General features: G+C 43.1%; 1 protein-coding gene across 1 annotated transcript in view; it reads right to left on the bottom strand.

Moving 5' to 3' along the window:
• Positions 1–8,746, bottom strand: part of plcl1 (phospholipase C like 1) — an 82,304-nt gene extending 73,558 nt beyond the window's left edge. The window contains exon 1 of the mRNA XM_030111415.1: positions 8,374–8,746. Within this exon, the coding sequence (XP_029967275.1) occupies positions 8,374–8,544 (171 nt within the window). The 5' untranslated portion in view covers positions 8,545–8,746. The remainder of the gene's footprint in view (positions 1–8,373) is intronic.
• Positions 8,747–11,976: the final 3,230 nt, after the last annotated feature.

The raw sequence follows: 11,976 nt of genomic DNA, 5'->3' as shown, positions 1-11,976 counted from the left end.
GCCTGCATCCTGCCTGGATGGACAGATGGATATCGAGTTAGGAGGAGGTCTGGGTGAAAGTCCGTCCAAGGGAAACATCTAAAAAGAAGAATCTTTCAACATAAAAGCATTTACCTCTGAAAACAACTTGGATGTTGATGACTGTGTCCTTTTTTGTATCATGTTTAAAAAGATGTTACCAATCGCTCAGGCTTCAGTAGAGGTGCTGCTGTTTTTGTGATGAGAGGCATTTATTCAGCTGGCTCGCCGTGGCTTTTGACTGTAGACTTTATTATAAGAACTTTTCTGTGTTGTGCCTCAAATTTTTGACTTTGTGACTGACCAGCTACTATCCTGCATTTTGTTCTTTTCTCATTTGCCAATCTGAGATTGATTTGCTCCAGTGTATTTGATTACATCCTCCACCAATACTCCATATTGTATTTGTTGTGGGGGCTCAATGCTCCACCCAGTCACTACATGGTGACGGTAAGCAAATGAATATGGAAGAAAAACCATCTCAAGGACATCATTCTCATATAAACATGACCTTAAACACACAAGACTTCACAAGTAGAAGGCAGTTTAATTGTGGAAGTGTGCAACAAAGGAGCTAATTATCATTACTGGAGGATAAACACACTGTATTCCAATGCACCTATCAGTCAAATGAAATCTTAAATCTCTCCTCACAGAATAAACACCGACAGTAACTGAGTTGTTTTGAATACAATCCAGTAAAAAAAAAAAAAAAAAAAGTGTTTCAGAAAGCTCAAGATAGTTCATAAATTCCCTTCTCAAACAACCGTGACATTCAACAAACTGGAAAGCTCCATGGAAACCCCGCAGCAACGCCGTCTGGCAGTGAACCCGTTCACCAAGGGTTCCCGAACGCAGCGGAGACACGGCGAGACGGCGTCCTTCGGCGGCGAGCTGCCAGCCACCTCGCCAGCCTGTCAGCGAGCTGTCCGCGCCCAGCCCTCTCCTGAGCCTCATCCTGCATGTGTGTGTGTGTGTGTGTGTGTGTGTGTGTGTTCATTCATGGGTAATCCCACGCCGGGTGCGTGCCTGCCGGCCTCCTGGGCCGGCTGCACCATAATGCTGTAAAGCTAATTGCTGATGGTTTTCAGGGGGAAAATTAATAAAGCAGCCCGAGGATAATGTGTTTAACATGATGGAGATTAACGTCCCTTTAACTCGCTCGCTATACGTGACGGAGCAGTGGCTCCAGCTCCGCTGCCCGTGGCCCGAATTACAACTCATCAATGAGTGGAGAGCCTGAATGGGCGAGAAACAGACAGATCTGATGTATTTGATGGTAAAAATTTACCATTTCTTCGACTCGTGACAAACCATCCCTTTACCACTAATGTACTAGTACTGCCTCCACTACATACAGACAAATTCTAAGTTTTATTTTCCTGTTTAAAGTTCACCATTCTGCTCTCCTATACCCTTCATGAGAAAAAGAGATTTTTTTTCTGTGGAGCTCAGTCCATCCAATTATTTACTTATTATTAAACTGGAGAAAGAGTTATTTCTGGCAGTGAGGGTCAAGAGGTGCCGGGCTGCTGGAGCAATTTCAAGGCTTGGATGGACATGAAACTCTCCAGAATGGATCACGACTGCAACACGTGGACAGCTGCAAAAGAGAAGAATAGAATCTATGGCCTTGGACGCAAGCGAGCGCAATCACGTCGATCAGAATGAGAGAAAAGCTTTGCAATCAGAAACATGGGGAAGAGCAGGAAACAAAGCGTTTGTCTTTCTCAGCAAATTTCAAATTAACATATTGAAAATCTGACAAAAAAATAAAGAAAAAATGACTGATCTTTAATTCGTCACACAACTTGGAATTCAGTGTTTGACAGTGCAGCTAAAATTCATCGGATCAAAGCACGTCTAAAATGTGAAATGCAACAATGAAAAGCCTGACTACAATGTAGGAGATGAAAACTAACACTTAACAGCGGAAAAGCAACTGAAAATTACCCAAAGAAAACTTAATTCAACCATAAGACACCCCGAAAACAAAAACATGGCTGAAATGTGAAATCTGAGACTGAATCTAATGAAAGAGATGCAGCCAGAAAAAGTAAGACAAAGGAAAACATCTCAAATCTGAGAGTGAAAAGCATGAAACTATTAAATTGACACAAAAAACAAGTCAATCATGCTTCATAACAAATGTGTCCATGACAATAACTTCAGAAAATGCAAGACGTAATGAAGGAAAATGCCACAAACAATAAAAAAAAACTACAATTCAAATTTGCAAAGACCATCAGAGTAAAATAGCACTTACAGTTGCATGTCTGAATTCCCATCGACCTTCCGTATATCAAAGTGTCCTTGAGCAATCCACTGAACCCCAAACTGCTGATAATTTGCTGACTCACTGGTGTGTGACTGGGTCAATGCGTTTGGAGGAAGTTCAATCAGTAGAAAAGAGCAAGATATGAGCGAACTCCATAAACTATGAACGCATTCAAAATTTCCAATAATTGACCTTGGTAAATCTTCAACACGAACACGATACTCAATCAACATTTGAGCCATAGTTGTTTGGGATTTGCACAAAATTCACACAACACCTGCTTCTGATTTTTTTTTTTTTTTTTGCTCAGTCCAGAAATCGTTCTGTCAACAGACATCAAGCAAAATGGACGAAATCAAAGAAGCGAAGAATCTGATGAGAACTAGGAAGACGTGCCGATAGTTCATTTCTCTCACTTTACAATTCATGGAAACTAAATCAAGAAGCAGAGGAGACAGGTCTGAGAGATCTGTCACTACACTGAAAAGAATAACCTTCTGAACTTCTTCAATAAGTTCAAAATTCAAGCAGCAGATTTGCGTTGGCCTGTAACTCTGAAGACATTCCAGAAACCTCTCTTATAAATTCTGTTGGTAACTCGGTGAGGACCAGTTTGTAAAGTATCAACAAAGAAAAAAGAAATCTCTCTCCAAAACACACAAACCCAACAAGCTGTTGCTGAAGACTTACATGTATTTAAACGAAATGAAGCAGAAATCCCTTCCTATAACAACTAAATCTGTATTCAAAGCTGCTTATTATCTCAGATTTTGGCATTTTTTTTAAACATTCTAGCACTAAAAAATTATCAAAAACGTATTTGTTGAGATATTTCTTCACCAATGCTGGAACTATGTGGAATATTTTCATGTGCGTACTGCCTGAAATGTATCAGCGTGGCGCTGAGAGTGGAGCGAACACAATGGCTTCACCTTGAAGCCGAAACAAAAACCAGGATCTCGGTTGAGCCTGTGCAGCCGAGGACGTAATTATCACACACACACACACACACACACACACACACCACAGTTTGGAGTGTGCAGGCCCGACAAGGGTCGCATTAATAGCGCGCACGTGTGCGTTTTAATGGGGCGAGCCGCACAAACAGTGGCGCGTGTTGTTGTGGTAACGTGAGCCGTGCGCGGGGCCGCCTCGGCCTCGCCTCGCTCGCCCCGTCATTATGACCGGAGGTAGGAGTCGCAGGAGGATGAGGAGCGGCGCTGCTTTAATCGGGCGCGCCATTAAAATCTTTGACACGCCAACATGACATTTGGGAACACTTTATATGCTAACCGCCAACGCAGCACCTTCAGAAACGATCGCGCCCGGGTTCTGTGGTGGGGGCATTATGGGAAATGACATAAAAATATAGAAATGACTGATCAGTGGGCCTTTTTGTGGAGGTTTTTGGATCATTTTAGCGCAAACTCAGTGGTAAGAGAGCTGATTTCATGGAGTACAATTCAATTAAATTCAAATCAATTCATTTCAATTCTCAAGTAATCACTCCATCAAGTTGTTTTTTGTGACTGTGGCTATTTCAAATCTCTTTTTTGACTTTTTTTAAAGTAATTTGGTGTTTCTTTTATGGATGTTTTGCGTTTATCGTGCATTCTGGTTTGGTTTGTGTTCATTGTCTCTTTATAGCATCTCATGTTTCCAGGTGGCCGTTTTGAGTCCGTTTTGTTTTGTCTTGGTTTTCTTGTGGTTTTGTGTCTCTTTATTTTTATTTTGTGTCTCTTTCAGTAATTTCATTTCTTTCAGTCATTGTTTTGTGTTCATTTTGAACTATTTGTTTTTGCAGCTTGTTTATACATCTTTAATTTATTGAAATAGTTCTGTTTTTATGGCGGTGTTCTCGACTCTTGATGGATGTTTTCTGACTGGCTTTTTTGCATCTTTTTTTTTTTTTTTTACTTATCTGTTGTACTTTGAAACTCATTTGGATTGTTTTGCCTCTCTTGACTTTAGTCTGAGTGTCTCTGTGAGTCTTGCATTGATCAGTTTGTGTATTTTGCTCTGGGTCAATTTCAATTCTTCAAATAATGGATCAATTTTTTATTCTAAATTAATTATATTTTTTACGGTGCTTGAATTTGTCTCCTTTTAAGTCACTTTATTATTGTTTTTGACATTTTGAACCCTTTGTTGCTGTTGATGTGAGTCCTTTTGTGGAAGTTACACTCTATTTGTTTTAATTTTTCTTCCTCTTTCCAAGTGTTTCTGATCATAAATATCTTCCTTTGTCCTTCTGGTAGCTTTGTGTCTCTTCTCAGTCATTTTAAAGACTGTCGATGGCAGTTTGTGGTTCTTTCATGTCTCTTCTTGGCTGTTTTGTACGTCGTTCCCTGATTTACTTTGCAGTGAGAAATGTCAACAGAGGCTTCAGACTCATGAGAGCCTGCTTAGCGTCCCTCCATCAGCTGAACTCCTGGTGGGAGAATGTTTCCTAAACAAATTCGACTTGTGCAGTAGTAATCAGTCATGCATCGTGAAAACAATGGCTTCGTTGCTCACATACAGACGCGTGTGCTCAATTCTGAATCTTCTCACATCAGGTCACCAACGTCTAAATGATATAAACCATCTCACAATCAATCAAGCTGCAGGTCTGATCTGAGCAGATCTGTGGTCATGTGATGCCACCTCTCAGCGTGTTCCCTCTGACACCGGGGGGAGGGGGGGGGGGGGGGGGGTCATAGCTCGCCGTGCCCGTCGCCGACGTCGCCGCTCTCATCCGTCCGCCGTTTCATCCGCTTCCTCGCCCGGCGGCGCTGAAAGAACTCAGTGTTCGGCTTCCAGATGGAGCCGAGTCTCGCCGCGCACAGAGCGAGATCACCCAGAAACGTCGCCGTCAACCCCCCACCACCACCACCACCACCCACCCCCACCCCCCTCCTCCAGCATGAAATATGGAGGCTGACCTGAACATGTCAGATGGGAAACGGGTCATAAACCTCAGCGTTTATCTGATCCTCCTCCGGCGGGTCTTTAACGACACTGAAATCCTGCACAATTTCAACTGAGCTCCAATATTTCCTCAAGCAATAAAGGTACTAAAACCCGACTGAGGGACTGAAACATCATGTTAATGCCAGGAGGAAATGATGGAGCGTCTTTGAGTGGGATAATCAGCACACTATACATAAAACATATTATTAGCAATTATCATTCTCGCAGGGATTCACAATCTATCATTAAAACAACAAAACAACTAACAGACGAAAATTAGTTAATTGTCGGTGAAGTGAACCGATGTGTTATCAATGAAATGCAAAATGACCGTTCTCTCTATTTCTGCGCCGTTCTTTCAGTATCACAGCCGATAACAGCAAGAAACCGCCTCATACAAATTAAACGGAATGTCAGGTTTAGGAAGAAAATGAAACATATTTGAAGATGAAGCTGTTAATTTCTCCACAGTTGAAACATCAGAGAATGTTTAACCAGAAATCAGTGTTATAAGTAGTCGTTGATACAAAACTGCATTTTGACTTTGGTAAATAATAATCATGATGTTCTGAATGTAGTTGTTGGAGAGGCTCTTTAGAATCACTTTGTGGTGGTTTTGTGTCTCTTCATTGTCATTTTATGTGATTTTGTGGTTGTTTTAAGGTTGTTTCTTTCCCTTTTTGGCTGTTTTATGTCTGTTACTGTTCAGAGTTGAGAGATTTCACACATTTCCAACTTTAGACAGTTCTAGATATCGTTGCTTTTTCAAACTTGTTCCAGCCAACATCATTTTTTTTACCAGAATAGAACTTTTATATTCAAAGTTCACACCTCTGCCTTTCTTCATTCATCATGATCGTGGTATTAAGACTTGAAGTTTTTTTTCTTAAATCAGCTTCAAGTGTTTCAAGAAAAAAAAAATACAATACAAACAAACCTCCAAAGTATACATATCTACTGGCTTCTCAACAGTTTATTGGTTGATTAGAGATTTTCTTTTTCAGACAAATAGTCCCACATTGGTACATTTCTAAGGTTTGGCATTAAAGGAAAGACAGATCAGCTGATGTTCAGCATTGAAATAATATGTTCTGGCCTGGCTACATCGGATCAGGGTCTCTTTTTTTTTTTGCATTTACTTTCCTGGAATTGGTGATAATCAAAGATCAACTGACTATCCCTGCTTCCATAAGATGAGCAACATCAAGCTGAATCTCAGTCTAAGCAGATTTGCGTTGTGTGTGCGTAACTTTCACAGGTCTCAAATCCAGCAGATCGTGTGAAAGAGGCCGTAGAGGAGGTGATGAACGCTTTGGGAATAAACAACTAACGTGTGCATGGAATTCTGAAGACCGTCAAGCCATTTTACCGCTCAGCATGCCAACAAAATATAACAGATAGAAACATATTTTAGAAATTCTGTTTGGGATATTCCTCATTTGTTTGAACCCAAGTGCAAAACATGAAAGTTCTGCTCTGTGCTCAGAGCCACCGAAAATGTAGCATTTTAAAAACGGCTTTGAAAGCGGAATTTTAGGAAAAAGCTCTATCTCCGTGTAAACGGAGAAGACGTAACTTTCTAGAAACGCTGCTGCTGCACATGAGCAATCCAGTCGTATGAAACAGTTCTGCCAAAGTGCAAGATTTATTCATAACAGTGAAACTGCTGTTCATGTCTGAATTAACAGCACTTCTCCAGTTAAGTGTTCAACCACAACGCCTCATCTGGATCACATGTGGAGACACTTTTTATTTCTTAATAAACAATACTGAACGGGCCAAAACGACAAAGAAAGACATTTCTAAACTGTCTTCTGTGGGTAAATGAGGGGTTTTGCTACTTAAAAACAGCGACCTCTAGTGGAACAGCAGGAAAACAACATCGTTTCTGCCGTACTCATGTAAAGAGACGCTGTTTTCAAAATGTTCTGAAACTTTTCTGAAATGATGCACTTTTATTTATAAACTCATCATATGAACAGTGACTTTATCTTCATTTTAAATCAGGCCACTGATGCCATTTGGATGTGAATGTAACCGAAGACAAACTGTAGCCGCACTTGTGACGCATGCGGCGCGAGAAGCTCGGAGGCAGCAGATAATTAAAGGACGAGACTTAAGCTGCTCCCGGTTGACATTTCAGAGCAGGGCCTCTGCTCGCCGGATATGTTATACACGAAACGCAGCGACCCGTCAAACATGAGCCGCTCCCTCTGGACCGCTGACCTGCAACCTGAGCACAGGTGAGGCTGGAGAAATCTGACGTCCCGGCGGGGTCACGGGGTCAGAGGATCCACGGGAGGGTCAATCGTGGAGAGGACGTCCATTTCAGGGCAGATTAACCACAAACATACGGTCTTTAACTGTCAAGGCGCTTTTAAAACAGGTGTAAGTCACCTGCACTGTTTTCTTTTTCACTTTGCGCGATATCATCTGAGAAATGTGGTGTGACTGCTTTGAGGCTCGACTGGAGGGGCGTGCCATGAGATGCATGACAAAAAGTTAGATAATTTATCAAAAACTCTCCTGCAAATTTGATGGATTGACAGAGTAAAGCAGATCTCTCTGAACCCTTCATCGAACAGGAAGAAGACATATGATTGAACATCTGTGCTACATGTTGAGATGGGGCCTGTTTGTGCATGAATCTCAGCAGCTGCTGAAAATGTTGCAGTTTCTGACACGTGTGATTGACACCATTATGAAACCCCGAGCAGCATTCAGCCCCTCGGCGCACCTGAAGGATGCTCTTAACTTAATAATACAGAAAAGAGATGAAAAATGTGACATAATGATTGAGCAAATGCACGGTGCGCATAAAACACAGGTCAAGCTGCAGCACAACTGTTTTAGAAGAAGCTTTAATGCGTCCAGAAAGTCATATTTAAGACACTTGTCTGTAATTAACACTTTCTTACCTCTCTAATTTAACTCTTACTTCAGCATATTATTGTCTTTCACTCTTTAACTACAGCTGGAATGATGATATTTCAATGCATGATCCTTTTCTCTTAAAAATGCTTGAACTTGATGAAGCGTTTTACAATAAAACTGAAGCCGCTTCTACAACCCGCCGCAGCAAACGGGGACAGTGATCCAAGCCGTGCACGCTCGGCGCTCCTCACCTTGATGATGCTGCTCCGGCGCGGCGCTGCCTTCACGGTCTCCAGCAGGATGGTGTCGGAGTCCTGGCTGCCCCCGCCGGGCAGGATGACCCCGCTACGCCGGCCGCGGGACACCCTCGGCGGGATGAAGTCCGGCGCGCCGTCGTCTCCGCATCCATCGCGCTCCGACATGTCGCGAGGCGGAGAGGCTGTCCTCGATACTGAGCGAGCGCGAGCGGGGAGACGCGGAATTAATCAAGTCGTCGGATCTGACCCGAATAAAGTTTTGCGCCGCGGGTGTGCGCGGGTGCCATTTATAGGAGAAGCGACGCGCAGCTTCCCCGGAGCGTCAGCGGCAGATGTGGAAACTTGGAGCCGCGGTTCGGTTCTCAGAATCGGGGGGCAGAAGAGTGCAGAGTGCCGGCCTGAGCCTGGAGCTCGCAGCTGACCTCCACCGTCCAGCCGCGCCGCGTGAAATCAGAGCATCGCACGCAGGTACGTGGATGGAAACCGGGACCGGCGCGCAAAAAAGCCCGGAGACGCGCAACAAGTCCTGAGCGCGTGCGAGGCGGCGAGGGCGCCGACGCGCGTCCAGACGAGGAGCGAGGAGAGCCGCTGGTGGGAACAAAGTGTTTGGAAACAACCCGGCGCTGCTGAGAGACTCCTCAACGCCGCAGACGCGCGTCTTTCCCACATGAAAAAAAAAAAAAAAAAACAAAAAAACACCGATGTCAAAGTGCGCACGGGGGCGCGCCGCGTCTGCGGAGAGCGGGGATGCGCGCGGGAGGGGGGGGGAGCGCAGCCGCTGCGGCCGTCTCGGTTGTCCACTCAGGGGAACAACAGCCGACTTTTGACGAGAACAGGCAACACAATTGACAGTCGCGCCGCCTCCCGCCTCCCGCCCCGCCGCCCCCGCCCTCACCCTGTCCGCGTGCGGCTCCTCCCACACGACGCCCAGGCCGCGCGACTGACGCGCGGAGCGGCCAATGCGCGGCGCGGCGGGGGGGGGATCCGGAGGCAGCCGGGGTCCGATAGGCGGAGGGTGGGCGTCCAGGGGCCGAGGGGGGCCTCCAGGGGGGCGGGTTAGGTTAGAGGGGCGGAGACCGACTAATAGATCAGGAAATATGTTCAGTTCCATAAATGACTCAGAGTTCAGTCTCCTGAACGACTCCCTCCTCATGAAGGAAAACTCATCTTTTGTCTTCTTTCTTAAAATGTTTGCTGACCACCTTTTTAGTTTGGCTTTTTTAGGATGATATGCATATTTATCTTGTCATTTTAATATTTTTCTAATTTTTTTCTGTTAAAAACTTATATAAATTCTATTTATTTAGTTGTCTTATGCCTATTTAGAATTCTGTTTCAATCACATTTATCATTTGAATATATTTTCACTTTAATGTATCCTCAACATATGATTTCATTGAATTTCATTTCACTCCATTTTAATCACAACTATAAGGTATCAATATTATAGTATATTATATTATGGTTACCATATCCTACCATATTTAAGATGTCTTTAAAGTTTTTATTTTTACTGATTGCTATTGTTTCACACGAAAAAACAAATAAATTCCTTAAAGAATTGTGACAATTTTTAAAATGCTTCAGTCCATTTTGGAGATAAAGCCATGTTACAGATTACTGACTGATTTGCAACATTTTCAAAGGAACAAAAGGAAGCTCCAGTTGCACAAAACCACAACATTTCCTTCTCCTTACCCGTTATTATTTGATAATGTCCATGCAAAATAGTAATTCTGCACACTTTTCCTTCTTTCTTGTGGAGGTGGAGAGAAGTTTGAGAGAGTTATAGCTCTTTTTGTTAGGCTCTCCTGCTGCGTCTCCTGTGTGAGACTTGCTCATTGTGCTTTCTGTGTGTTTGATGGAGTTTTTGTGGAGGGTGGAGTTCAGTTTGCGAGGCTGCAGCCTGGCGAGCTTGGAGGCAGGTGGAGGCTTCGACCTGCTCAGGCTGACTCACAGACGATCCATCAGAGCAAATCCCTCTGTTAGATGTTCTGTAGAGGAGTGTGGTCATGCAGGAATGGACAGTTTCTCCAATAAAAATATAAATGCATGTTAATTGCAAAGACTCTATATCCTGCAAAAAAAAGAACAATAACTGTCCATGATGTTGGCAATCGGGAACACAGTCCAGTTTTTCTGCAATCTAGAACTTTTAAATTTGCTCACCTGGTAGAATTAAAAACTATTCAAATAATGTAGAAAAACAAAAACAAAACAAAAAAAAATAGGGTATTGCTGGGTAACATCCAGAAAACGTTTTATGTTAGAGAAGAAGGTTACGTTTTAAGGGAAATAGGTGAATTTCAAGTTCTCACCACTGTAAGAACATTCTGTGTCTCTATCTGGGGTTAAACTGGAACAACCTGTGTGAGGAAATTAAGAGATATCTAACAGAATGCACTTAAACAAAAAGAAATACAAAGACCCGATTAATTGGAGGTGCATTATTCAGAAATAATTATATGGGATGTTCAGTAAAAAATGTTGTGGACACAGTTGGGCTTCAATTGATTTCTGGATATGGGTGTAAATATATGCTGTAAGGATGCAGGGATGCTTGAGGGGTGGACGTAACATTTCTTTACTTCTTCCTACTTCTTTTCACTCATGTATAACCTAGATTTGTGCATTTTTGATATTTGTTTTATTCATTTAAATGTTTAACTTTTTAATTTGTAATTCCAGGTATGTTTGAAATAAATGAAGATCAATCAATAACACATAATAATGTCAAAAATAGAAGACATGTCACATCTGGAGCTGGAATTTTAATCTAAGCTCATCTTGACATGTATTGACCGCCGATGCTTGACTTTAAACAACTCCTGTGAAGAACAGCATTAAACATAGATAGATCTAAATTGAACAGAATCTGAAGGCAAACAGACTCCAGAGCAGGCCTCAGTGACCTCCTGCCTTCAGCCTGGCTTCATGTGAGTCCTGCGGCGCTGAGCGGGACGCTGCTGACCTCCCCTCATTGTCCGGTCGCCGTGCGCTGCAGCCGCCCGGCGCACCGCTGTAATAAAAGTGAGATCCATTATTCATCGGCTCAGAGGCAGAGCGGCCGCTGCTCTCCCGGGCCTCGTCCTGCGGGGTCAGGGGTCACGGTCGCGGAGGCAGCGAGAACCCCGGGGCTGGCCCGGGATTTAGTGCTCTGCTCAAGGACACATCAGCAGGTCAGGCTGATGGTTGAAAGCCTGTTCATGCCGATGATGAGACGCAGCCTCCAGTTTCACCCTGAAGGACACATGAACTGTCAAAGCATTAGAACTGAGTGTCTGTACTGATTTCTCCGATGACTGATCACAAATCTCTGTATTTTCACCTCAGAAAGAATGATTCAGAGCCTCAGTGAAAGGATGAAATGTAACATTTACCCACTCTAGAGCTGCACAATGATCAAATTATATCAATAACCATTGAATAACAAGAGTTACTCTATATATTTTTTTAAAAAACACTTCTTCCAGTATTGAATTTGATATACTTTTACAGAAATATCTGTCACTATTTCTGCTTAAATAAAGAATATGAGTATTTTGGGGTATGCTGGTGTAAAGTTTGACAAATACATTTCACAGAAACATATTTATT

The sequence above is a fragment of the Salarias fasciatus genome, chromosome 16 (genome assembly GCF_902148845.1).
Source record: "Salarias fasciatus chromosome 16, fSalaFa1.1, whole genome shotgun sequence".
NCBI lineage: Eukaryota > Metazoa > Chordata > Actinopteri > Blenniiformes > Blenniidae > Salarias > Salarias fasciatus.
This window is presented reverse-complemented; position numbering and strand designations above follow the sequence as displayed.